This window comes from Marmota monax, unplaced genomic scaffold (genome assembly GCF_021218885.2).
Source record: "Marmota monax isolate L192 unplaced genomic scaffold, Marmota_monax_Labrador192_F-V1.1 WCK01_AAM20220418_F8-fsc00055, whole genome shotgun sequence".
NCBI classification, from domain to species: domain Eukaryota; kingdom Metazoa; phylum Chordata; class Mammalia; order Rodentia; family Sciuridae; genus Marmota; species Marmota monax.
In genome coordinates this window covers 6492423-6519940 of record NW_026695205.1, presented here as the reverse complement: position 1 = coordinate 6519940, position 27518 = coordinate 6492423, and the positions used below count along the sequence as shown (strand labels likewise).

At 47.0% G+C, this 27518-nt stretch overlaps 2 protein-coding genes across 22 annotated transcripts; one reads left to right on the top strand and one right to left on the bottom strand.

The window, feature by feature from the left end:
- Positions 1–792: 792 nt before the first annotated feature.
- On the bottom strand, positions 793–9000 carry Pigc (phosphatidylinositol glycan anchor biosynthesis class C). 7 transcript variants are annotated; one of them, XM_046430285.2, is made up of 2 exons: positions 8793–9000; positions 793–2093 (listed from the first exon to the last, which is right to left on the bottom strand). In XM_046430285.2, the coding sequence occupies exon 2, from the start codon at positions 1873–1875 to the stop codon at positions 982–984; it is 894 nt and encodes a 297-aa protein (XP_046286241.1). In that variant the 5' UTR covers positions 1876–2093; positions 8793–9000; the 3' UTR covers positions 793–981. The 7 variants fall into 7 exon arrangements, with proteins under 7 accessions (XP_046286241.1, XP_046286247.1, XP_046286240.1 ...); XM_046430291.2 differs by having other exon boundaries at positions 793–2079; XM_046430284.2 differs by lacking the exon at positions 8793–9000 and adding an exon at positions 2995–3107.
- Positions 2608–26762, top strand: CUNH1orf105 (chromosome unknown C1orf105 homolog). 15 transcript variants are annotated; one of them, XM_058574434.1, is made up of 8 exons: positions 2608–2816; positions 3900–3985; positions 7121–7211; positions 14592–14666; positions 21639–21706; positions 22821–22888; positions 25621–25808; positions 26575–26762. In XM_058574434.1, exons 2-8 carry the CDS (start codon positions 3951–3953, stop codon positions 26590–26592), a joined length of 543 nt encoding a protein of 180 aa, XP_058430417.1. In that variant the 5' UTR covers positions 2608–2816; positions 3900–3950; the 3' UTR covers positions 26593–26762. The 15 variants fall into 15 exon arrangements, with proteins under 15 accessions (XP_058430417.1, XP_058430416.1, XP_058430421.1 ...); XM_058574433.1 differs by lacking the exon at positions 2608–2816 and adding an exon at positions 3100–3433; XM_058574437.1 differs by lacking the exons at positions 2608–2816; positions 3900–3985 and adding an exon at positions 5521–5828 and having other exon boundaries at positions 25621–25721.
- Positions 26763–27518: the final 756 nt, after the last annotated feature.

Sequence of the window (27518 nt, the reverse complement as noted above, 5' to 3'; positions counted from 1 at the left end):
CTCTGCACCTGTGCAAATAACAGATATAGCAAAGAAGTAGTCACATTTTGCCTGCAAATGAATTTTTTGGCCCAGTTAGTTTAAATTAGAGATGGATTTTACAAATCAGACTTCATATTAAAAATCAGATTTACAGCTATTGAGATTTCATTGAAAATTTTATCTGGAATTCTGAAGTCTCAAGAAAAGCCCAACTGAGCAGAAACAATCAGTTGGAACAGAGTGGCAGTCACCCTCCTGGGACAGGGCTTGCATTCTCCAGTTTTCCACTGTCACTCACGTTACTTATCTGGCCCCAAAAGACCTTTGCCACACTTCCCTAAAACCACCCTTTGCCTAACTAAATCCCACCCACCCTCCAAGACGAAGTTTAAATGACTCCACTGCTGATAAATGTCTCTAATTCCAGATAAATTTCTCTCTAGCCTCTTCTGAATTCCCCTAACATTCTTCATGTGCCTTATGGCAATCTCACCCTCCCTTATTAGTACTATACATGCCTCACCTAGAACTAAGTAGACACTCTGAATCAAGGGTAATGACCACTTCTGTGATCTTGGGCAACAAATCTGGACACAAGTCCTAGGATTTGAGCTCTAGAAAAATAAAAGCCTACATGAGTACCCTGAAAAAACTAAGAGAAGTGTCTTTACCAAACATACATTTTATTCTCTCTTCACACCCCCTTTGCCTTCTGCTTTCAGAAAAGTCATGAGACAACTTGATGGATGTGTTGTTTTTTAATACAGACCACATCATCTGTTATGGTGAATGATAGATGAGAGGCAATAATTCAAGAGGGCACCAGAAAGCTTTTAATCATAAAATGACACCTTCACCACCCAAGCCTTTGTCAATTTTTTCTTCTGTTATCTCATCCACATCAGCCTGCTGCTTCCAGAAGGGCTCTGCCTTCCAATTTTATGCTGGTTAGGATACCAGTCTATCACTTTGCCTTAATAGTGTAATGGGGTCCCTAACTTAGCTGAGGAACCTGGACAAGTCTTCTTTGATTTCAGCTTCATCCCAAGGCCCATGAATGTTCTCTTTAAAAAGCTGCAGGCGAATGAGATAGAAAGGGCAGAGACAGGAGATGGAAACCAACAGAAGAGCGAAGAGTATGGCTCCCACTGCACTAATGGAGAGCAGGCCTCCCAGGGCTGAGAAGGCAAAAAGCATTGTGACCCCCACATAGCTACGGGGAGTACAGGCCTTCAGTTTCTTCTGTAACATGGGCCACAGTGCAAAAATCTGGATGGCAAACGTCACCATGACGAAGGCATGCACCGACCGGGGAAGACGTGAGGCCAGGCAGACAGAAGCAAAGATGGCCATGTTCAAGGACAGTGTGCTGGATACAATGGCGGCATTGGCTCCATAGTCAAAGAAGATGAGGTGGCCCAACAGCATGAAGACTGACATGGCATAGATGGTGTCAGTGCTAACGGACTCTGTCAGGGTCTTCAGCACTGGTGAAAAACCGTAAGTGAAAGCAACGAAGACTAGGGCACTCTTCAGGTCAGCCCATCGGGTCCGGCCACTCTTTTTCCGCCCTTCACCACCATCAATGAGATCAAACAAAACATATCCCATCAATGAAGATGCCAGGCCAGTTCCAAAGAGCCAGTGGGGGGCCAAAAGACCCTCATCCATATACCACCAGATGACCACAAAAACACAGACGCTGCACAGCTGTTGTATCACCACACTGGACTCAAATACCACAGCCCAATATTGGTATTTTCGGGCATAGATGTTTTTCCGGAGCTCTTCCAGGAACCGCCGGTCCACATAGTTATCAGGGAAGGGCTGCCGCTCATACAAGACCTTCTGCCACTTGGCCTCCTTGGTGCTAGTTATAGATTGGGCACACATTATCTTCTCCTTTCCCTTAAACTCAGGCCAGTTCAATCTCCCTCAAGTAAGCCCATGTGGTTTTCCTTTTTTTTTGAAATAAGACTTCTCTGGAAATTCCATGCAGTTATCTACCCACCTTTCCTTGTTTTCAAAGGCAGCAACCCAGGCTAGGCCCACAATGGGTGCAGTTGTTCTCTGAGGCAAGACAACACAGACAAACTCCTAGAAAAAGAGACCTGTGAAAATATGAAAGTTGTCAAAGGTCAGAGTAGAACTGAGACGAAAATTAAACCAACTCAGGTTACTACAAGTCTACATAAAATGAATGTGGTGGCCATTTTATAATCTGGGATATTAAAACTTCACTTCCAATTTTTAAACTATAATTCCTTGAACAATATATACCTGCTAGCCATCACTTGGAGTGTCTACTGTGCTAAATGCCTAGGCACTTTTACTTAATCTTCACAAGGTATTGGTCCCGTTTTTTAGTAAAACAGAGGAGATCCAAATTGCTTGAGCATTTCTGGCCCAGAGTGACAAGACTGCAACCAAAGTCTGATCTGCGCCTCACCCCATCGTCTCCCTCTACACCAGTCTTAACCCAAAGGTCCCCTACCCAGGTGAGCGCCACTGCAGGCCTGCATATGCAATTTATGCAAATTAACAGGGACAGAGCCCACAGCTCTCACTGGGTTCGCAGGGGCACCCACTCCAGGCTGCACACGGGAAGAGGGACGCGCTCCCAGGGTGAGAGCCAGGCCCAAGGCCGCCAAGAAGCCAGAACCTAACGGGGCGCACCTCCCTCTGGAGGGCCATCATCCCCGCTCGGCAGCGGGACCCTGAGGCTCCAGGAAGACCCTCAGTGACACCGGGACGCTCGGGCAGCACCAGTGTCCTCAGCAAACCCCAGAGGAGCGCTCGCTGCCCGACTCACGCCTTCCGCGCGGACCACGCAGGTATCGCCGGGCACGCCCCCCTCACCGCAGCGGGGCCGAGGGGTCCGCAGAGCCGCGCAGGGGTCGGGAAGGGATGTCCCCGGGGGAGCCTCGCTCACCGCCGGGCCACCCCCGTCTGGGGCCTGCAGGGGACCGCAGAGCAAGAGGAACGAAACACTGACGCGCGCACGGAACCCACCTGCCTTCGAGTTCCTAGGGTGCACGGCCGAAGCGGGCGGCCGCCCACCGACTTCCCCTTCCGGGGAGCCGCCTGGGGCTGCGGCGAGCACTTCCGGGTCCCGTCGGTCCACGGCAAGAGCTCGCCGCGCCGCGCCGCGTGAGGCCGCTGCTGCCCCCTACTGGCTGCTCCTCTTTGGAGACCGGTCGGAGGCCGAAAGGGCCGGCCTTGGAAGGGCGAATCCCAGCCCAGTGCAAGAGAGAATGACCGGCCCTGGCACAGGGACTTCCCGCGCATCCATGCCTGTCGTGACAGACCTCCAGTGCCTTTGGTGCTTGGGATGCCGCAGTGATCGGCACAGATAAAAATCCCCGCTCCCATGGAGCTTGCTTCCTTGTTCACTGACCTTTGCGGTGGAGATATCGTGGGAAAGGTTTTAAGGGTCTAAAGCTTGGCTGAGGTCAGTAAGGCCCAGTTGTAGGGGCTCTCCCCTAAGCTTGGCCTTCTGAAGGGTGAGGACCGAGAGTCCTGCCTCCGAAAACACAGCCAGAGGCTTGGGCAGGAGATTGCTCATATTCAGCCGACTTCTTGGAAGGGCTAAGGGATTCACAAACAGATGGGAGTAGGAAGGAAGCCAAGGCAGACAGCCGCACCCAGGGCAGAGTGGACAGGGAGGTCAGAAAACACGATCCCATTGGTAGCTGCAGTTCACACTGTCTGAGCTTTGACTTCTTCATCTGAAAAACGGAGATAGCACTTATTTGCTCTTTTACTTTATGGGATGGTTGAGAGTCAAATACAAAATGTAAAAATGTCTTGTAAACTGTGGACTGCTACATGGCCACTACTAGCTTACTCTGGTCATTGTTAGGACAACAGTGGTCAACTGATAAACTGCAAAATGATCTCTTTTTGTTCCTCTTTAGGTTTCTGTTCCAAAATTTGATAAGGTTCCTTGGCTTAATGAGACCAGCCACATGAACAAGCCATTAGTTCTCAGCCTCCCCAAAAGGTAATTCCTCAACTGAGGCAAAGCTTTCCTGAAAGTTCTTGTGGGAGAAGTTTTCTTAAGGGAGAGGGTATTGGAGGGATACATCTGCTCAGTCCAGAAACCAAGTCAAGTGCTCAACAATCAAAAATGTCCTGGGTTTCTCAGGCAAAAGTGAAGTCTGGGTAGAAGCCTGAGTGGAGGAGATGAGACCCGGAACAACTTCTTCTCTACCACCACACTCAACAGTGCAAGAGAAGTGTACCCCTAGTCACCACCTCTCAAAACACTCCCACCTGCCTCATTGCCCCTACCTTCTCCTCATAGTTAGTTTGAAATTTTCAGATTTTAACCCTCAGAAGTCTAGAACTACGGTTTCCCATCTTTTTAGAGTAGCAGCTGCCTGTATTTAACTGTCAGGCTCTCCTCCAACCTCCTCAGCCCTACCTCTTCTAATCAAACTAATATAGAACACATATTTGTGTTTTGCAACATTGGGGGAATTTGTGTGTAGGGAGAATTTCAGCTTCTACTTGAAATAACTGGGATTCCTCATTCTTCCCTCATTTTTGCTACAATGGTTCCTAGTCATGGGTTCCAGCCCTGCTCTGGGGAAATGGAAGGGTAGTGTGAAATGATGTAGAGTAAATGAGAGAAAGCAGGGAAAGGCAGCCCAGAGGCAATTTCATATGCACATTATAGACTGAACAGGGCTGGCTCCCTGGCATGGAAGCAGCTGGCTAGAAAGAGCATACTGTCTGAAAAGAAAATTCTCTCTTGTTGGTACATGCCATGTGCCATCCTGCCCACAGATAAGCAACTCTCCACGAGGGACATCCTAACACTCTCTCCACATTCCAACTTCAATAGCATGTGCCTTTGCTTTGCTTCACTTTAAAACACCACATTCTTAGTAAGCAGTTAGGCAGTTTCATGTATTTTCAAAGTGTATGAGTGTGTATCGTTTATGTCTGTTATTTTTACATAACTTCAAATATATAAAAATAGGCAATCAAAAGTTCAGTTAATCCGAAGGCTTGCTTTAGGAAATAAAAGTCCTATGTAATATAGTTCTTATTAAGGGTCAGCATGAGTGATGGCAGTTTAGCATCTTTCAGTTGGGGATGGGGCACAAATCATATGCTCACAGTCAGGGGGATAGCATAATGAGTAGAACTGGCCAATGAAGGTTGCAATGAATAGGGGATCATCTCCTGACCAAAGTGACAGCCTGCCCTCTATCCCTTCAGTGTCACCTGCAGGTATATGAGTCCAGTGACCAACTCTACTGGTTATTCTAAGTAGAAATTTAGATTTTTTTAAATGTGAAGCTGCTAGTTTTCGACATCTAATAGGCTAACCTCCCACCACCCCACACTACCCCCATGCCTGTCAGACCTGTCCCTGCAGCCAGGAGCAAAGCACACCAATGTCTGCTTCTCCTGCCACCAGCTCCCTTGTTTTCTGATTATACAAGCCTTCAGGAGAAGGTAGGGACAGGGCAGGGCGGGCCTTGAGAAAGGCAGGCCCAGAACACAACTGGGCCTTCTCAGCACCTGTTTATTTTCACAGCCAAGTCCTGGAGTGTCCGAGAGGACAGTTTATCAACAGCCAGCTGGGAAGGGAGGGGCGGTTTTTCCTCCCGATGGCCAAACAAGCTAGCAGCAAGGAGAAATTCCCCACAGTAGGCAGCAAAACTCTGCTCATGTCTATGCTGGGGGGCCTGGGTAGCAATTTCAGCCTCTGTTTGGAGAAAGAGAGCCTCCTCACTTCACGGGGATTCTAAGATGATGGACAGCACCTGGGTTTCCCCAAGCTCTCAGGAGGCAAGACGGGAATGCAGAACCTGTGGAAGGGGAAAGGACAGGTGAGGCGTCACCAGTTCTTAAGGGTTTTAAACTCCTCGTCTGTTCAAAGCTCTAGGTTCCAAACTGTTTATTTTGGGCAAAAGTCTTTTCTTAGACCTTGGGAGACAGTTCTCCATGTGCCCTGAGTACTACATAGTCTTGGGCAAGCAGTCCCAACAGAATGGTCTGAAAAAGATAAAAGAACATTTAGTGAAGTGTGCTCGTGGCACGCCCCCACTGAGCTCTGGAAAGACCGAGGCTTTGGAGGAGGTAGGGCCAGGCTCTGGTGGGAAGCACCTAACCAGACCTCCTTCCTTCCAAGGACTCTCCCAGGCTGGCCTGACTGATGAAGCCACACTCAGCCTTCGAAGCCTCTGAGGTGACACTGAGGTGGTTTGTGTGAGTTTATTGCATGCCTGAGCAATTCTAAACTGGCCTTCCTGGACAGCTTTTGGGTGACAAGTTCAAGGCAGCCTATTCCCATATCTAAGACAAAGTACAAAAAGAGCTCAAGTCAGACCCACCTCCAGAGTCTCACAGGTCCCAGGGAAGTGGAGAGGAGAAATGAAACAGTAGATGCTTCATGAACCTCAAACTCTTCCTACATGCCTTTGCTTTAAATGAACAATGAAATCTTTTCTCATTAGAGAGGAGAGACATTCTTGGCAAAACTACAGCATTCCAAGTTCCCATTTCTTGGATGCCAAGGACAGGCACAGGGCTGCACAAAGGACAGTTGGTGATTGCCAGCCCCACCCCTAGGCATTGGCTCCTCATTCTGTGATAAAATGAATTTCAGTAGCAAGCGAGGTGGGTCACCCTGTGAAGAGAATTGGTGTTGCCACTAGCATCCCTGAGTAACTTGCTAACTGGAAAGAATGTTCCAGAGGAAGAGGGGTTGGAGGGAGATGTTCAGTGAGAGGAAGCAAGTCAATTATCTCAGCCTAGAGACATAATCTCCAGGAAATCAGGCCGGGCACGAAAGGACCAGCACTTGTTCAATGCAGAAAACATTAAAGCAGACTTTTCCAGGAGACCCGGGGTGCATTTCACTCCTTTCCTTTCTGCTTTTATGAATAACCTTTTTCCTGCCTTATTTGTACACTGTCTGACAATCTAGAACTATCACTGGTTACTTCAAAACAAAAGGGACAGAGCTGTCTTCTGGGCGCTCCTTCCTGGGCAGGATGCTCCAGAATCAGAGTGGGAAACCACTCCAGAGGTGTCCCTGTGTCCTCTCTGAAACAACCAAGGGCCTGGCTCTGCAAACCATTGACTGCCCTTCTAACTTTGTCTTGTTTTGTTTCCTTAGATCTGCGCATCCCTTTACTACTTTTCTGGCTTCCACCTGGAAGGATGAAGGTTTGCCGGTTTTGTTTCAAGTTCCGGATGTCTCATCGAAGGTATCCATATTTTTAAAATTGAAATGAAACCAGCAGCAGTTCTAGAATATCATGGAATGTGGAAATATTTCCTATCTCCTTAGCACAGTGCTGTACCTGGGACATCATCAGGGTTCAGTCAACACTTGCAGAACAAATGGGTACCACCTGTCACCCTGTCCCAAGTGCTTTTAGCACCCAGTCCTCCAGAACTGAGAATAAAGAAATAGGTTGGAAACATCAACAAAAAGAAACCAGAATAAATATGGAGGGACCTGCCCAAAGGTCCTCAGGGGCTGCCTCTCGGCCTGCACCTGCACGGATCCTGAGTCTCTAACCACTCACCCCACGCGTTACTTGTCTTCCACAAACAAGTCTCTATGGAGTTTTACCTGGGAAATTCCTCCTTTTCCCTCCACCTCACAGAAATCAATCTTGGCTGCTGGGGGCACTGTACAGCACCTGGGGGCAGTGGTACTGGGGACGTGGGGGCAGCGCCTCCTGAGGTGAAGAGGCGACATTTAACGCTGAAAGCAGTTCCTTCTGAAAACCGGCTGGGCCCCGCAGGCCCTTGCAGGCGGTGTGTGCAGTGTTCCCTCCAGTTCACCTGACCCACCCAGTGCCCAGCGCGCAGTGAGGTGCGGTAGAGGTGGGCCATGATCAAGAGGAGCCCCTGGCTTTGGTCAATAGTGCTTAATACGGACGGAGGTGGCGACCAGGACGGAGGTGGCGACCAGCGGTGGGCCACCTAAGAGGGCGAGAGGGCGGCGGGGCAGGTGCAGCCACGAGAGCGGCGCCCCAGCGGGGAAGGTGGGAGGAGAAGGCACCTCCAGGTGGGGAGGCTGAGCCGAGATGCAGGGGGCGTGCGAGGGGGGCTCTGCGCGGATCTCGAAGGGCCTGTTTTAACCAGTGAGGGAAGAGCCAGGGCGGAGGAAGGGCGAAGAGACTCGGAGGTGAAGGGAAGGGGACCAGCGCCCAGAGCTCCGGAAATGCTTGGGGGACGCCACCGAGCCGCGCGTGCAGGGAGGCCGGGGCAGGTGAGCCCAGCACGGGCAGAGACCCGAAGGCCATCGCGAGCAGCGAGAACCCACGCTGTGCCTTAGGGTCACCTCGTTAGTCCCGCAGCAACCTGGACAGGCAAGAGGGACATGTGCTGGGCCAGGGGCCAAGCGAGGAGGGACGGCTGCCTGGGCGCTGCTGCAGAAACTGCCAGAAGGTTTCTAGTCACCCAGCCCTAAACGTCCCTAAACGTCTCTGCCGCTTGTCCAGGGGTGCCCAGGTCCCGGCGCAGCGCAGGAGCCCAGGCGCTCAGACCCCTGGGCTCCTGCAGAGGGCGGGGCGCGGGCAAGCTCCCTACGCTGGCAGTACTCACAGCTGGCCACGAGGCGGCAGTCAAGAGCAGCTGCTTGGCCAGTAGGCTGCGTGGGAGGCCCCCAAGTCACCCCTGCTGAGCCAGCTAGGTGCCTCGCCCGCACCCCCTAACCTGGGGCTGGCCTACCACGGTTTCTGCGTGACATCACTCTTGCAGACCAGAAGAGCAAGAAGGGAACTTGGGATCCCGTTCTGTTGGGCACCGGGCAGGCGCCTAGATTAGGTCCTTACCTGTCACAGACCTCCTCGAATTGGAAGGAAGGCCCCAGAGTCTGCTGTGAGCATGAATCCCTGCCTCATGTGCTGTGAGGTCAGCACGGGCTCAGCCTGCAGTTGGTCCTTTCTAGAAAGAAACTATGCTGTGTCTCACGGAGTGAAACGCACCGTGGACGCACTCTCTTCCTTCACCCTTTGAATCAGGCACCTGGCAGAAGCCGCAGCCAGTCCTGTGTACAGGCACAAAGGTCTTGCCACCTGGCTCGCTGCCTCTTCACTGTCACCAAAGGGCAGAACTTTGAACATTTGCATTCCAAGTGGCATTCCTGCCCTGTGGCAGGGCCAGGTACAGTGTGCCCAGAGCAGCATTCCCTCAGAAACACACAGGAAACAGGCTCAGAGGCACAGCCACAGGAGGAGGGAGACAGACAGCAAGAGGGACCCCTGCAGAGAGGTGGGGCGGGCAAAGACATCGAAGAGAAAAGGAGAGGCAGAGATAACAAAGAACCGTTTTGAATGAAGCCTAAACATCTCCTCCTTTAAACCTTTACTGGGGAGACCTTTGTCATTAGTCACCAGGACTGATGGCACCATTAGACTTTGTCATTAGTCACCAGGACTAATGACACCATTAGATCTTTGTCATTACCTGCCATTTTCCGGCATGACTGTTGACTCCTCAGGATGCCATGAGATGGGAAGGTGTATGGTGGTAGTTGGATGCATGTGCCAGGGGGTGACTCAGCCATGCCCAGCAAGGCAAAACAGAAGCCTGTGAGTGACCTGGAGGACTGCAGGGGCCTAAAGCCCTGCTCCCACCTGCTGGGGTTGGATGTCAACTACCTAGAGCTCCTGGGAGTCCCAGCCCCCCCACTCCTGCCCCACCCTCTCTGCTCCCTTTGATCAGCTCCGTTGTCCCAGCCTAATGAGTCAGAGTAAAGATGGGAGCATTTCTGTTCTGCTTTTATCAGACCTGTGACAAAACCCCTTGGCTGAAAACACCTGAGCAGCAGCAGAGGTCCACTGGGAAAGCCAGAGGACAGAGACTTCCTGCCTCACCCACTGACAGCTCGCTCTTATTTCTCTCTCACTGACTCCAGATTTTGAAAGCTCACGACCACCAAGGAAACTACCTCACATGATCCTGTCTTTATTAATCAAGCACATAATAATTACACATGCAATTTTAAAAGAGAAGTAATAACAAACACCATTGGCCTGATGGGTGAGAGTTAGGTTTGATGAGCAAGGATGGTAGGCATATGGTTGTCCACTATTGGGGTATATTTAACATGTTTCCTAGCGAACAGTAAGAGCATGTTGAACCTGTATTCAGCTTAATTCTGAATTCTTAATATGACTGGTATTTTCAGATAGGATTGAAAGGTTTATTATCACAGGATTTTTTGGAGGGTTGAAGACAGTTCTTTGACCACTGCCTTTTGACTCCCTCTAAGGGGTATTGGAATAATTGTGCTTTCATATGGGGTTCTAAGAGTCGGATCCTCCTCTGGGAAAAGATAATCTCTTTGACCCTTTTATTCAAAAAACTTTCCCAGTGACAAAAACTTAATGCAGGTTATTGGACAAATCTCTTTTCTGAGCCATATTTTCCTTGTTGGATTCACCAAGAGGGTTGAACCAGATGACCTGTGAAATCTCTGTTAAGTCAGGAGGAGAAAGGAGAAAAGGACTAAAAGTGCCAACGGGCAAGAAGGACAGAGGCAAAACTTGTCAGGGTTCCTCCCATCAAGCCTGTGATGTTTATTTTTAAAGTCACCATCTGGTGCTTACATTTTCAGTTTTTGTTATGTGAACAGGTGTGTATATGAGAGAGAAGGGGAGGGAGAGGACTGTGTCTCTGTCTCTTTACCTAGGATTTAAGAAAGCCAAGGTCGTGGGCCAAGAGTCAGCTCTAGGAACCTCAGCAGATGCTGTCCCTCAGTATTGGATACTTCCAGTTGTTAAAAGTGGAGCGCAGGCTTTGCCTTCTGGGGACAGGCCACAGCCCACGTCATGCCTCTGCACTCCCATTGCATCTGCTGTCTGCTGTCCTGGGAAATGAGAGCTCCGTTAATATTTCAGTGCCTCTGGCTGAGATGATATAGCCAGGGTGTTGTGCTGTGAACCTGACCAGTTCACTCTCCATCCTGCTGCTGCTGGCGCTGAGCTGGTTGAAGGAAACTAAGAGTGAGCTGGGAATGGCCAGACCTGGGCTTCAGGGATGGGAGGAAAAGGCAGAATGAGGAGCGAGACCTACAAGCCACTGCATCAGCTTTGGACTTGTCTATCATAGCTGCCTTCCCACTCCCCAGGCCCTCATCCTCCTCTCTAGAAAGGGAGGAAGTAGCTCCTCTTGGAGGTGAGGCTGAGCTGGAGTGAGCCGCAGGTCAGACTAGGTTTCACTCTACTTGTAAAATGTGAGCAGAATTGTGGCCTGCCTCTCTCTCTTTGGGCCACAGTGACAGTCACCTGAAGGGAAGAGGAGGCCCAGAGAATTTACATTGTTGACAAATCACTCAAGTTACTCCAAAAGCCCTGTCTGGAATGCAGCCCTTAAGATCCAGCCAGTGCTCTTCCCACACCTTACCCAGAACAGATTGAGTACACCAGACCAGCGTCCTGAAATATCCATCTGAAAACAACATAGTGATTTTTGCACACACACTCACACGCAATCTCGGTTATGTCTTTGTTTATACCCGTTAATTTAAAGTGCTCGTAGTGACTCATTCATTCACCCAGTGTTTGTTAAATACTTATTGTGTGCCAGATTCCATAGCAGGTTGTAGGAATACAAAGATGTGCAAGGCATGGTTCTTGCTCTTAAATAACTCTCAGCCTGATGGAGAAAACATTTTTTTTCAAGAAGTAGATGAGTACAAAATGCAAATAAAGTCACCATATCCACCTCACCATGTCTGTGATGGAATCGGAGAAGCAGGCATCCAGCTCAGGATAAGGGGCAATAAATGGCAGGAGGGGCAGGAGCTAGGTTTTCTGAAAGGAACTCTAGGCTGTTGTTAAAGAATGAGGCCTTAACAAGGCCAGAGAGGGCAACCTGCAAAGTACTTCGTCCTGAAAACTCGAGGGATGAAGTGCACATGGCTGTGGGAGTCCACAGTCCACAGTGGCTGTGGGAGTCGTCATTAAACAGCATGGTCCTGCTGTGCACCTGGATTATCCTGCAAATATATTTGTTGCTTGGTTGCAGTGAACTCTCTGGCTCTCATCCCTGTAGGTGTAGTAGTATTCTCAGACAGAAACAGAAGTCTGGAAATGGTGAAGGAATTAATTGCAGGGAAGATGAAGGTCTACTTATAACTATAAAAACAAATGCACCAGAGGATTCTCCCACGGCCACCTCACCCTGTCCAGGTGGTCCTCGTCCTTTCAGGCCAATTGTAAATGCCATTTCTAGTAACACTTTTCTGATTCCTCCAATCCTAAGTGGTCTCCCTGCTTTCTCAGGGCCCAGAGGCAAGTTGCCACTTCTGAGATATCTAGTGCTTCCTACTTCAATGGCAGCTTCAGGGAGGTATCTTAGTGTCAGACCTCAAAACTGTGAGGGGTGGATGGAGGAGCCGAGCTGCAAGGAGTACCAGCCCCAGGCTGTCAGGGAAGACCTGGCAGGGGGTTGGATCCCCAAAGCAGAGGAGTCCATCCACACAGACTCCCCTCTCCAGTCCCCCTTCTCACCCTACTTCTTCCTCCAGATACACTGGCCACTGCACCCTGCCCTCTGGTACCCGAAGCTGGCTGACTGGGTCATGCTGTGTTTCCTGGATGGAGGCCTCCCCCTCTCCCCTGCTCACAGCCAACAAGTGCCCACCTAAGCACTGCCTGTCTCGTAACCCTTCAGACCCTCCCTCTGCCCTGCTCCTAAGTGAGCGCCCACCCGCTTTCAGCCTCACTGTGGTCCCCATGTGTTTCTGTCACAATACCTTCAACCCCGTCACACTTCCCGGTACACAGAGGGTGACAGCATGAGGTCAGAAGCTGTGGCTTTTGGATCCCAGGGTACTGAGTGAATTCACGTTCTTCTCTTGTCCTCTTTAGGGCCGGAAACTGTCTTATTCGACCCTCTGGCCCCTGCCGCAGCCTCACATGGTGGCCTCACAGTCAGAGTTTGTTCTTGAATGGACAGATCTAGTCACCCACACGCAGACCTTAACATGCCAGCCCCCAGATTGTAACACTGAGTTGATTCTTTTAAAATATCCTATAAACATGAAGCATATTTTAAATATTTATCAAAAGAATCCAACATTGGCAAGAGTGTTCGGTCCTCAGATCCCAAGTGCCTTTTATTATTCACAGGATGAAGCTACTTGCAGGCCTGTTCAGCCACCCCCCAGTGCAGCAGGAGTGGGTCAGGCACCATGTGCTGATAGCAGACAAGGCTGTGGATGAGGAGGAGAAGGCTTCAGTTAATTGTCACCCTCTGCTTGTCACTGTGGCCTCCTCTTCCCTATGTTCTATACCTTCTAGGAACCTACCACGCAACTTTCAAGTCCGTGCACGTGAGGAGGAGTAAGAGAGAAGCTCCAAACATAGCTTTAACCTCAAGTTTCCATTTCCTCCCTAACAAACCTCTTGCCAGAGACGTAAATGAGAGCTTCATGATGCAGGTGTACATGCCCCAAAGTCCTGCCTCTCACCCTTTCACAGAGACCAAGTCAAAAAGAAAGGAGTGGGTGCCCTGACCAGACGGGTACCCACCGTCCTTCCAGTAGCAGCACCTTTGCTGGGCTGGAGTGGCCTCTCCAACCCAGAGAGCGAGAGGGCGGGGACGGCAGCTTCAGTCCTGTGGGTGGCTCAATGCACAGCTTTCTGGAGATGGGGCAGGTGACGCCACTGGGCCATGGATGCTTGAGAGCTGGCATTGAGCCAGAGGTGAGGCTGAGAAAAGAGGGTGCACCAGGGAGGGGCTGGTGAAAGGAGGGTGCAGAAAAGAAGCCTCCATTTGTCCTGAGAATAGGCTGTGTGCCAGTCAGCTTTCCATGGCGGTGACCAAATACCTGAGGAGCTAGAAGGGAGAAGGGTCTCTTAGGCTCCCGGCTTCAGAGGCGACGTTCATTGCTCCCTCGGCTACATTGATCCTGGGCTTGTGGAGAGGCTCGACATCAGGGCAGGGTGGTTTGGTGGAGCAGAGCTGCTCACCCCATGGCAGCCAGGCTGGGCACAATCAGGAGCCAGGAGACAGGAGAGGATGCTCCCACTCCCTCCAGCTGGGCCCACCTCCTGGCCTCCGCCACCTCCCAGTAGTCCATGCAACCATGAACCATCCCTCAGTGGGCTAATCATTGATGAGGTTAGAGCCACTGTTTATCCAGTCACTTTCCAGAAGCCCAGCTCTGGGTCTTGCTGCCCTGGGGACCAAGCCTCCAACATGGAGAATCTGGAGACACTCCAGATCCAAACCATAACAAGAGTCCTCAGCTGGACGTTTGGTGGAGAACCTGTGTACGTGGGGTACAGGAGCTGCCCATGGAGAATGCAGTTCCTCAGCCACAGGGGCTCAGGTTGGAAAGGAGAGACCCCTGTGGACGCCAGCCCTCGTCTTTGGCCCCAGGTCCTGTCCTTATGCCTGCACCACTGGAGCATCCCCACAGCCACCCCCAGCCTGGGGCCACTCCCTCCTAACCTACCAAATGTGACAAACCTGAGTCAGCGATGGCTCTAGAGGGCTGAGACCAGAGTGCCTGTCTGTTTATGGAAGGAAAAGCTGTTACCTCTCTTGCCTCTCTAGCCCTTTCCTACTCCCGTGTTGCCCCAGGTAACTTACCGCTCTCTGTTTCTCTTCCCCCTCAGGCCAGGAAGAACCAGCATGACCTCATGTCACTCAGACATAAGAGGCTGAGCTCCGCATGTCAAGGAAAAAAAATGGTAGGCAAGGGGTGGGGGGCAGAAATGGGCATGTGTCAAGGTGGTCCCGCAAAATGTTTAACCTTCCACATTTCAACAAGCCAGAGGTGAGCCAAGGTTGGTGGACCAGGGGAAAGAGACGAGATGATGAGGTAAACCAATTGGGCTTGTAAGTCACTGCACTCTTACAGAGGTTATGGGGCTTCTTTTCCTCTCTTCACATCTCCCAAACACCACACACACACACACACACACACACACACACACACACACACACACATAGAGTCCTCTTCAACCATTATAATCATGAAACAAGCAGCTTAATCTTTGGGTTTATTATGATGTAGCCAGCACCTGGGAAGAAAAGCTGGGGAGGTTCCCCAGTAGTGTCTAGCTAGTGGAGGTGTCACTTGGTACTGTAACTATAGCTGGTGGTGGAGAGTGGTGGTGGGGAGGATATCAGGAAAAAAGGACATAAAGGGGGTGTGCAGGGAGCAAGGACAAACCTCTGCCACCTGTCGGAGCTGCTAAAGAAAGAGGCCATTTCAGACGGAGGCTCCCCCAGCTCAGAGTGAGGAGACCTGTGTCGATTTAAGGAGCAGGGTTAGTGTGGGGGCCAGGATGAGGCTTGAGTTGAAGGTAATTCAGCTGCCTGGCTAAGTTTAGGATAGGGGATGGGAAGATCTCTTCAATTCTGATATCGGGACTCTCCTTGGACCTGGGAAGGAGGCCGGGAGAGCTACTCGTGTGGTGAGAGGGAGAGCAAGGGATGGAAGGAAAACAGGAGATTCAAGAGAGGTTCCTTCCCCAAGTTCATGGCAAAAGTGCTTCAGGCCGGCAGGACGGGAACAGAGCGGCAGTCCACAAGGGTTTTGTGTGGGAACTGGAAATGCACCTGATGCCGCTGGGGAGGCCGCCTGGGAGTTGCATTCTGTGTTGGCTTTCCCTTGGCTGGCATCACAGAGTGCAGTGTGGGCACCGCCTGGCGTCTGGACTGGAATCAATGTAGAATGTGCCAACCCCAGGCCCCTGCCAGCTTTGGCCACTGGCTCGCATGGGGCTTCCACAGCTGTCCTCTTTCTCAAGACCTCATCCTTGACCTTTGCCCTTGCCAGCCTGACTGGAGTGGTGTCACACACCATGCTCCCACATTTGCTGCAGCTTCTGAAAAGAAGGTCTCCAGACACAGAAGTGCCCAGGCACTTGTCCCTGCTGCTGTTGGGACCTGGTGGAAGCCTCAGAGTGTTAGAAACCATGCATGAAGCACCACTGCCCCACCAAACAGTGGCTCTTCAACATCCTTCAGGGTTGGGACAGCCAAGGGGCTGTAACCAGCAGCACCCTCCTTCCTTAGTAGTATCGGGAGGGAAAAGAAGGGAACTTCCTCAACCTAACAAGGGGGATCTTAATAGTGAAAGCCTGGATAATTTCCCCTAAGGCCAGGAACAAGGCAAGAATGTCTACACTTGCCATTTCTAGTCAGTATGGTACTGTGCGTTCTACTGGGGCAATTAGGGCAAAGAAAGAGAGGAAAGTAAAACTATTTCTATTTCTGGTAACATGATCCCATATCTAGAACGTCCTGGGAACACACACACTGTTAGAGCCAATAGATAAGCACAGTAGAATTGCAGGATACAAGTTTAATTTACAAACATTGATTTGCTTCTCTAGACTAACAATGAACAACCAAAGTGAAATTAAGAAAATAATCTCATTTATATTCGCATCAAAAATACTTAGGAATAAGGTTATACAAGATCTATAAATCAAAAACTACAAAATATCATGGGAAGATAAGACCTAAATAAATGGAAAGAACCCATGTTCATGGATTGGAACTCTTAATGTTATAAAGACGGCAATACTGCCCCATCTATCTACAGATTCAGTGCCATCCCTCTTAACATCCCAGATGCCATTTTTTTAAAGAAATTGGCAAGCAGATCTTAAAATTCATAATAAAATGCAATAGATACAGAATAGTCAAAATCATCTTGAAAGAGAAGAACAAAACATGTGCTTTCCTACTTTCTCAAGTACAATGAAGAGAAAAAGAATAAGTCAAGCTCTGTCTTTAAGAAGCCAAAAGATAAACAAATATTGGCAACAAAATATGCTGAAAAGAAATAGAATAGACCTGGTGGGAGTGAAGGGAAGGTAAACCTCAGGGACAGTTTCCTGGAAGAAAGAGACTATTCAGCCTTTTCCAGAATGAATAGGGCATTGCAAGACATCCAAACAGAGGTGCCCAGAACTCACGGCCTCCTCCATCAGGAAGACCAGAACAACAGGTAGACAGCTACACTCTGAGGTGATGACCCTGGGAGAGCACTGAAATTCAGCAAGGAGAGACCAGGACTTGTAAGGCCCAGAACCCCGAAACAGCAGCATGGAAAGAGGAGCACAGCACACCTGCATGGACCAGGGAAGGGACGCCCCCTCAGCAGGGGTGAGGGTGAACTGAAGAGCCCGCAAGCCCCATCAGCACAGCCACCAGCAATCTAGCCATCGGAAGGTTCTACAGGCATCACGGGCTTGCAGATCAGTTAGGGGAGTGATCCAAAATCTGCCCTATAGCTTTCATTTGGACAAGGAGCTGACAGCGTCTTCCCCATCAAATCCCAGGGTCCAGGCTGCTAGACTAGACACCATTTTAAGAAGGGAATTATTGTCAGAATTCATACTGCCCTAAAGGTAAGGAACCTTTGCATATCCCGATCCCTGGGACCCCTCCGACATGCCTGCATACTAGCACAAGGGACTGCAACCTCACAGATTCGATTTGACCCAGTCAAGCAAATGTGACTCCAGCACCCAAGCCCATGCCACGTGGGGGTAGGTGTTCTAGCACAGAGGGGGAAACAAAGGCATAGGCAGCCCATGGGACTGAGAACAGGCAAGCTTCTATAGTCTCTCCCCACTCAATGAGGTAGTAACTGAAAAGTCCCCTAAATCTGGAAAGGTATGGACATCCAGGCACGAATTGAACCATGAATACAGAGAGTGAACAGAAAAGTAATGAGTGATGAAATTGATTCAGAAATTAAAAGAACCCCATAAAGAAGAATCCAAGACCAGATTCCTTCACTGCTGAAAATTATACCAGACTTTTAAGAGCTGATATCAATACATCTCAAACTATTCCAAAAAAAATTGAAAGTGAGAGAATTCTTCCAAACTCATTTCATGAGGCCAGTATAGCCTGATACTGAAATCAAACAAGGACACATACACACACACACACACACACACACACACACAACAATAACAACAACAACAACAAACAAAACTACAGGTCAATACTTCTAATGAACATAAATGCAAAAATTCTCAATAAAACACTAGCAATTTGAATCCAGTGGCATATCAAAAAGATCATTCATCATGATCAAGTGAAATTTATCCCAGGGATGCAAGGATGATTCAACACATATAAGTCAATAAGTGTAATACATCACATCAACAAAACGAAGGATAAAAATCACTAAAAATAGATGCAGAAAAAGCACTCGATAAACATTCAACATCATGACAAAAACTCTTGACAAAGATATAAAAGGAAGGCATCTTGTAATAATGGTCATGTGTAACAAACTCAGCGCCAGCATGCTGAGGGGAGCAGCTAGGAATAGTTCCTCTAAGGTCTGGATGAGGCAAGGACACCACTCCCATTGCTTGCTCCCATCATGCTGGCATGACTAGCAGAGCAATCAGGCAATCAGAAGAAAGGAAAGACATGCAAACAGGAGGGAGGAAGTCAGATGGTCCCTGTTTGTAGAACACATGTGTGTGTGTGCGCGCACACACACACACACACACACACCCCTAAGAATTCCATCAAAAGACTGTTAGAACTGAAAGATGAACTCAGTAAAGTTGCAGGATGCAATATCAGAAGCACATGGGCTGAAGTTGTGGCTCAATGGTAGAACACTTGTCTACCCTGTGTGAAGCAGTGGGTTGGATCCCCAGCACCACATTAAAAAAAAAAAAAACTAAATAAACAAAATAAAGGTATTGTGTTCATCTGCAATAAAAAAAGAAGCACACAAAAATCAGAAGCATTTTTATACACCAATTTCTAAAAAAGAAATCATGAAAGGAATTTCATTCACAATAGCTACAAAAAATGCCCAGAAATAAATTCAACCAAGGAAGTAAAAGATGTCTACAATGAAATTTAAAACTACGATAAAAGAAAGAGAACACACACACACACATACACACAAATAGAAGCTATCAGTTTCATACTACCTTACTTTAAAATATGCCACAAAGCTACAATAATCAAAACAGCATAATATTGGCATAAAAAGAGAAGCACAGACCAATAGAAAAGAATAGAGTAATCCATGTATTTATATCCAACTGATTTGCCACAAAGATACGGAAAATACACATTGGAGAAAAGATAGTCTCTTCAGAGATGGTGCTGGGAAAACTGGATATGCACATGCTAAAGACTGAAACTTGACCCTTCTCTCACTCTATACAAAAATAAACTCAGAGTAGATCAGGACTAAAGGTAAGACACAAAACTGAAATTACTAAAGAAAACATAGGGGAAACACTTCAAGTCATTCATATAAGCAATGATTATTTGGATAAAACCCCAAAAGCACAGGAAACGAAACAGCCATAGTAAATGAGATTATGTCAAACTAAGAAGCTTTTACACAGCACAGAAACAATCAGAGAGTGAAGAGAAAACTGCAGAATGGGAGGAAAGTTTGTAAGCTATTCATCTGACAAAGGGTTAATATCAAGAATACATTTAAAAACTTTTAAAAATGATGATAATCCAATTAAAAATAGGCAAAGGATATGAATAATCACTTCTCAAAAAAAGTTCAAATGGCTAACAAATTTGGGAAGGAAATGTTCAAGTTCATTAGCTGTCAAAGAAAGGCTAGTCAAAACCACCATGAATATCGTCTTGCTCCAGTTTGAATGGCATTTGCAAAGTCAAAAAACAATAAATGCAACAAGGATGTAGAGAAGAGGGCATGTTTATACACCATTGTTGGGAATGTAAACTAGCCATTATGGAGAACAGTAAGTGCGTTTCTCAGAAAACCAAAAATGGAACCACCAAATGATCCAGTTATCCCTCTTCTGAGTTCATATCCAAAAGAAAGGATATCAGCACACCAAAGAGACACCTCACCCATGCTTATTGCTGCACTGTTCACAATAGCCATGATAGGAATCCACCTTGATGTCCATAAAGGATGAAAAGATAAAGAAAAGGTGGTACTTATCCATTGTGAAAAATCATTCTGCAATTTACAGCAAAATGTATGAAAGTGGAATTCTTTCTGTTCAGTGAAATGAATCAGACAGACAAGTTGTCTCTTGTATATGGGTGTTTTTAAAACATTGATTGGAATATATAATAGAAATTACTAGAGGGCAAAAGGTAGGGGGACAGTGAGAGGTTGGATAACAGATACCAAAACACAGAAGTAATAAGCTCCAGTGTTCTCCAGCACAGTCGGGTGCCTGTAACAACCACTAGAAGAGAGAAGCTGGAAGGTTCCAAAGTCAATAAAGAGAAGGGACAGTTAATTACCCTGATCTGATCAGTATCTGTTGTCTACATGTGTTGAAATATCACGCTGTACTACATAAATAAGTACTATTATTAGGCGTTAAGAAGAGGGAAATGTTAACTACACTGATTTGATCATTACACACTATATACACATATTGAATTATTACACCTGACCCATAAATTTGTACAGTTAAAATGAAAGAAAATCAATATGGGTGGAAGAATAAATAGGAGTGTCCCCACCCCCGCCAGATACTTTCTTTTCAGAAACAAACATCCTGTCCTTGGCAGCTTTGTTCTGGCATAACCCCTACAGCCCACTTCACACATGCAATACCCAGCTGGACTTAGAGGCTTTACAACAGGGGTCATGCTATTCAGGAGGGGTAGAGTTGCCTGCATCTTTCCTTCAAGCAGAGACAACTATAGATGAAACTTTAGAAAATGACCAAATCTATCTTTGGCATATTCTCTACCCTTTTATGTAGAATTATCTAGAAACTGTCCTTCGGTTCTCACTAAAGCCTTTACTGCCACCCCCCATCCTCCCCTCAGCTAATGAGATAGGAGAACAATCTAACTCAATACAGTAGGTGATGGCCTTTGTGTACACTGATATTCCGATTTTTGCTACTTTCAAGTACCTCTAGAGGTTCTTGACACATTGTAATTTGCAACTGTGTCACAAGTTTGAATCTCAATTCCCATAGTGCAGGTCACTCAGTGAGGAGGCCAGATGAACACCAGCACCCACGTCTTGTGATGATCATATACTGTCAGAGCTACAATCCCTTTGGAGAAATATTGAAAAAGTCATAACTAGTGTTAGTCATAAACTTGAAAAAACTCAAGATGATTTTAACCAGTAATTCTGTAAATTTACATTGGATTTAGCCTGTATGAAGGGCACACATAAAAATTTCAAGTATGCTTCAAAGTGGGCTCATTTCTTCACTAATGTGGTCAAAAAATGTCTTGAGTGGCAGTTTGGGAGATGGAAATACAAAAATAGAGATGGGGTCTCTGTCCCCTGAAGCTGAAATTCTATCAGAGTAGCCAGACAATAAGCACATAAATACAATAAAACTTTGATGAGCATCTGATAGAGGAAACCCTCAGAACAAAAGGCAGAGAATTACCAAGAGTGGTCCAGGAGCCAGAGGCCTCTGTGAGAAAGGGGCCCTGAGACCTGAAGAATGCACCATAGTGGTCTGAACAGATTTTGAAGCCTTACTCATCTTGAGGAATCTAACTTCCAAGTCTCAGAACCTGGAAAGAATAAAGACCCTATGACTTGAGGACAGGGTGAGACCCTCTGAAGGGATGCATAAATGACTTTGATGTCAAATACAACTTGAGTTTGCTAAAGTGAGACATCATTTATTTCAATCAGAACGTAGTTCTGCCAGTGTTCTAAGTGGGACTTTCTTCCTCAGGTACAACCAGGAACTGTGATCAATCCAGATTATCTGAAACTATCCTTTGAGAATTTTGTGAGCCAAAGGTAAGCCAAAGATTGGCCTTGGGATATGGCTTAGTTCTGGTTTATTTGTTCGGGATACAGGATTGTGGATTGAGGAGCAGAGTAATCAGATGTTTAGGGAATGGTTTCATTTTCTTGTTAAACCAGACTAAATAACATTATTTCACCTTTTATTTGTTCTTGGACAATTACTGAACTATTGTGGGGAAAGTATGATCTTTCTTTATACCTTCACAAGAAAAGCATAAAGGATAGGAGAGTCCTTTGAGAACTGAACTGAGAATCCATCTAGAAAGAAAATCACAGGATTGACGTGATTTCTTGAGGGGATGCCAAAAAAGAGGCCCAGAGACTCAATATAAAGTCAAAGGACTTTATATTGAGGCAGAACTCAATATAAAGCCTCCAAGTAGATGGTACATCTGATTCAGAAGATATGGGAGATGACGCACAACCTGTCTCGAGTCTGCCACTTTTTAGTAACTAAAATCCCTTATGTCTGTTTGGTTGTTATTTGGTGATTTCTTAACACCACCAAATGGAACAAAAATGACATCCAGTCAAAATTCTAGTTTGTTAGTTAAAAAGGGGGGGGGTGTATTTAATTATTGGACAATGAAGAAGGATTCAGTTATTTTACTGAAAAACTTGTCTGTTGACTGCCATGCGGTAGAGAGTTGAAAGCAAAAAGAGAGCTCCCCTACGTTAAAACAAATGGAAAGCTATCTATGCTATATGGCAATATTTATTTCTCCCCTATACTGAGACATAGAAGGTTCTAACCAAAACTCTCTCTCTTTAAGGATAAATTAGTGATCTGTAAGTTTGTTATTTTTTTCTCTGGAATTAGAGGATTCTTTCCTTAGTCCTATTTTCAGATCATATGAGTTTTGACAGTGGAATAAAATATTTTTAAATGAAAGTTTTCTCAAAACCCATGAAAATATCACTAAGTAAAAGACCTTGAGAATGGGTGTTCTTCACCGAGTCATCTCACTGCTGCAAAGTGGTCTGATCACCAGGCTAACAGGTGCTGGGGTCCAGAGATCATCTGTTTTAAGATGTACAAAGACAAATTCCCATTCCTCAAGCTCTGGCCAGTGGACTCATGTGCATTCTTGCTTCTTCCAATCAGAATGATGAATCTTCATCAATGCAGATCCCAGACTGAACCTAAACCTTCCCGTGAGAACATGGCAACAGGTTAGTCTATTTTCAGAGAATTTGCAGGGTGAGATATACCATGTCCAGGGCGGTAGAGTGGAAGATTTAATTCCTAAGATAATTTCTAAATTTTCTGAACATTCTCTATCCCTTTCTCTGTCACACGTTGCCTTGTGACACACTGGGAGGATTTGGCCTCCTCCCTCGCACTCCACCCATCTGGCCCTTCCTAGACACCACCCGCCCCTCTCCATATCATGCTCTTTCCCACGCTGTCTCCACACCACACGCTCTGACCAGTTTCCATAGTTAGTTCTATAGTGAGTCCCTCCATGGCAATCCCAAAGGTACTAGTCTAACTGTACAGGGGACTACATCTCCACACCCCTGGAATGGCCCCTCAAAGGCCCTGCGAATTTTGTCCACAGCCTCCCTAAAACACCCACCTTCTCCCTGAGCTCCCCAGTGCTCCCCAGTGTTCACTTATTGTTAACAGAAACAAGGGTGGTGGCTCACTCTCAGGCTTCAGACCTAAGACTCATCCTTTGGAGAAACCAGCCATGGGTTGGTGAAGGTAGGAGTGGGCTGTTCTTGGGGACAGCATATTTCAAGGGTATGGAGTAGCCCAAGCTCTCTATTCCCAAATGAGCTCCCAAATTAATTTACTCCCAAATTAACTGAAGCCACCTGAAGCTGCTCTACATTCAACACAGGCAGTAAAGAGAACTACGATGACTTTATGTAGAGGAGAAAGTCTAAGCTCTATCCTGGGAGGTTCCCAGGGATTCAGAGGCAGAACTGAACTGAGAATGCATCTAGAAAGAAAATCACAGGATTGACATGATTTCTTGAGGGGATGCCAAAAAAGAGGCCCAGAGACCCAAGTAAGAGCTGATGTGTGTGGAGCAGTTCACTGCCTTCTGGCACAGAGCAGGGCTGCCAAGTCCCTCTGAACCACTTCTTAGGTATTCAGAAATGTTGGCTGAGTTCCTGGCTCTTATGTGGCCAAAGTGGAATCAAGAGCCTAGAACTGAGAACATCCACACAATGGAAGCTCCCCACTCGGCTGTTATCTGGACTGTGACCACCTCGTAAAGAAGACACCAGGTGATAAGCGTGCACAGCTAGCTAGAGTAGCTTTCAGGGTTATCTGTGTCAGTCACACCCTCACTCAGGGGTTCCCTTGGTCCTGGATTTTTTCAGACCTGCCTTATAAAGGACTAAATCACACACACACACACACACACACACACATACACATACCTGTCCTTCCGTCAGCAAGAACATTTATTTTCTGACCTTAGAGGACAGTGTAACAAGATGCTTTTCATTAATTCCTTAGCCCTGAGGGTGAACTTCAATTAGCAATAGAGGAGCTAGCCGTGGAGTGGCTCTTGCCCACAGAGTGCAACGTAGGGTAGCAACCTGGGAGGTGGAGCTGCAGGAACAGTGGTTGCACAATTGACTAGAAGCTGAAGCTTGTGGACCTCCTGTTGGCTCTAGTTGTGTGGGGGTTTGGTCTCCATGTTTCTACTTTCAAAACCAGAGAAGCTTCTTGTCACAGGAGAGCTAGACAACACCAGAAACCTTCACCTTTAACCAGCCCAGAAAGACTGCTGGCACTGCCCAGGCCCACAGCGTTGTTCAGCTTGGACGTCAGTATTACAGCACCACAGCCTGCCGCCGGAGCTGTCGCCCACCTGGCTGTGCTCCCTGGGCACATGCTATGGACACTGAGCGGCCAGCTCGTCCAGTGCACAGTATGCCAGCGATTGTCTAACTCGTTTTTTCTGGATCACCTAACTTTATATATTACTAGTACTTCTTAATGAGAACTAAATAAATTGAAAGAACATATCTCAAAAGTGCTGTGGGTTTTCTTCTGGGTGCATTTTTCTCTGGCTCAACTCCAGAGTCTCATGACACCACAGGCTCTTGCTCTTTATAAACATCGGCATTGATGTCAACCTCCTGATTTACACCTACCATCTGGCACAGTAGTGTGATATGATACAAAGAGCACTAAGTTAGAATTAAGATCTGGTCCTTAGCCCATCTGTGCCTGTCCCCCTGGACCACTGTGTCCTCTTCTCTCACTTCATGAGACTAAACTGGATTCTACATTTGTGACCCTATGCTATGTCTAGCTCTCATCTGGCTTGACCAAGGAGCTTGTTCCAGAGAATTCAGGACTCCAATTCTCAGGGTCATTCAAGGATTCCCAGAGGGAAGGTGTTATTTCCCACATTATTGTACTTTCCTTCAGGCAATGTATCTTCTGCAGAAGTTGAATGCTAACCAACTTTTCACAAAGGAAATCATATTTGGAGAAGAGGTCAGGATGATAAGGATTTTAAAGATCTCTAAAAATAAATTATGCCAAAAACGGAGTCTCCTTTGGAATTGCAGAATGCTTTCTTTCCGTGCTATAGCTTTTTGTAAGATCATGGTTATTTTTTCAGAGAACAGAACTATGCTTGTGTCCCTGAAAAGTCTCCTGAGAATCAAGAGCTCTTTTCCCTTTGACTAATATTACAGCTCCAGATATGTTTTATCTTCATTTTTAATTTAATTGGCAATGATTCCTAACGCTTGGGTTTTATTTCTAGGTACTACTTTTGGCCTCTTTGACAAGATCTGTAAAAGCTTAAATGTTGTTGGGGATAAGATGGTTCCATTAAAAAACAGACTCAATTCAAAACATATGAGTTTTGAATCTGTCTCATAAGGTGGGAGAAGTGCTTGGTGGTTATTCTGAGTTTCCTTAATAGGGAATCTAAGCAGCCCTGTTCTTCCTCCTCCTCGCTCCAACCTCCAGAGAGCGTTCCCTGCAAACTGCCCATTCTGGGCCCCAGGACAGCTGTCTTCTACGGTATGCTGTCAGATGCCTACAAAGCTCTTGAGAAGAATCAACATTCTTTCATGTCCAGAAAGGACCCTGGGGCAAGACAATGACACAGTGAGTGGGGGGAGTCCTGACCTCAACTCAGAGAAATAACCTTGCCCAGCCAGTCTCCCACAGTGTTCCTCTCCCATGATCCCCTCCTACCTCTAAAAAAAGGGACTTAGCTTTTCCTTCCTAAGAGTTGCTGGTGTCCAGCTCTGGCCACATTCTCACTCATTTCTCCTAAAGACAAAACAGTTTGATGTGTATGATTATAAAGATTCATCGATTGCAATAGAACTTGGTAAGGATCTCTCTTTTTATTTGGTTTAGATCTTATCCATGTTGTGACAGATGACATCCTGGTGTTTCTAAGACATAGATTTTCTATGGAAGTTCCTTTGCCCCTTTCTTCAGATCAGAGGCCCCTTAAGAATTTATACTATTAAGACAAAGGAGAGAAAGGGAAGTCGTCCTTCTGTCCTTATTTCTGTCAGTTAAGTCTGGTAGATGACTGTGGATACTATGAGGCAGTGACTGGAGAATGGCAAGTGATTGGCAGTTGTGGCCCTTGCTGGGGAAACCACGCCTCGCCTGGCCCTCCTCACATCACCTGCAGCGCTGCAGAGATCAGCTGTTCATCTGTTTTTTGGGCCGTCAAGTCCACCCCAGCGGCTGTGGTTTATGGTTTGGTTACTTTGGGGATGTGAGTCTCTACATCTGTCCTGGTCACTGTGTCTGCAGTGTCAGAGAGCAAAAGAAAGTCTAGGCTTACAAATTTTATGTGTTCCCTGCCCAGCTTCAGGACGTTCCTGTAAAAAAGGTCTCTTCTGTTCCTTAGGAGGCAACGGCCTTGTGAAATTCCAAATCCTGACTAACTGGACCAACATGTGAGAACCAACTTCTGTGCCAACTGTACTTGAAGAATGGACTTCAGAAATCCCAAACAAATGACCTCACGCCTAAACTGACCTCAATGCTTGCACAAAAACAAACCAACCAAAACAGAAACTTGTTTTATTCCCTGTATTCCTTGTGTGCCGATACTTGCTTTCAGTTCAGCTGGTGTCCATAACCGGGCCCACAGATTCTGGTATCATTCAGATCACCAGATACACAGCCCAGCTAGCAGTACTTCTTTTGTTTTTTGAGAATTCTTTTCCTTTGTCTTTATAAATCAATATATCCAGTGAAGGAATTTAGAGTATGGACCCATGCATTAGGGAAAATATGTGCCTCAGATACAATTATTTAGAGCTTTTGCAGTAAGCTGAATGTTATGTGCATAGTGAGATAAAATGCTTCCTAAATCTCACTGTGATTGTTGCATCTAGAGCACCAGCAAATTTCCAACATCCCATCAAAAAGAATAATGTCCTGGTGTTCTCTAGTATGAAGACAGAGTATTATAGTTAGATATTAAATGTCTCCCAAAGCACATGTTTGAAGGCTTGGTGACCAGCCTGTGGCACTATTGGGACACGAGGAGACACTCCAGCCTTTAGGACTTGGAGTTGAGTAGGAAGAAGTTAGGCCATCACTCTTTACTGCTAGGAATGGACAGAAATGCTGGACTGGGGGAAAGCAATGCTGCAGCTTTCAGAAAAAGAAGACAGGAGGGAGGGAAGTTCAGGGGAAGCCTGCTGGGGGCCTGTTGGCTCCGGGGCTAGTGACATTCCACTCTGGAGCTGCCCATTATCCAGAATATGTCGAGAAACTGCACAACTCCATGTAACCTAAGTGTGCTAAGTTTGACAGAACCATTTCCTCCTAAGGAATGTCCTG

Coding starts and splice junctions, on each gene's coding strand:
- CUNH1orf105 (XM_058574431.1), top strand. CDS start 5,749: ATGATGGACAGCACCTGGGTTTCCCCAAGCTCTCAGGAGGCAAGACGG. Junction 14,667..21,638: donor CATGTCAAGGAAAAAAAATG/GTAGGCAAGGGG, acceptor TTTCTTCCTCAG/GTACAACCAGGAACTGTGAT. Junction 21,707..22,820: donor GAGAATTTTGTGAGCCAAAG/GTAAGCCAAAGA, acceptor TCTTCCAATCAG/AATGATGAATCTTCATCAAT.
- Pigc (XM_046430285.2), bottom strand. CDS start 1,875: ATGTGTGCCCAATCTATAACTAGCACCAAGGAGGCCAAGTGGCAGAAG.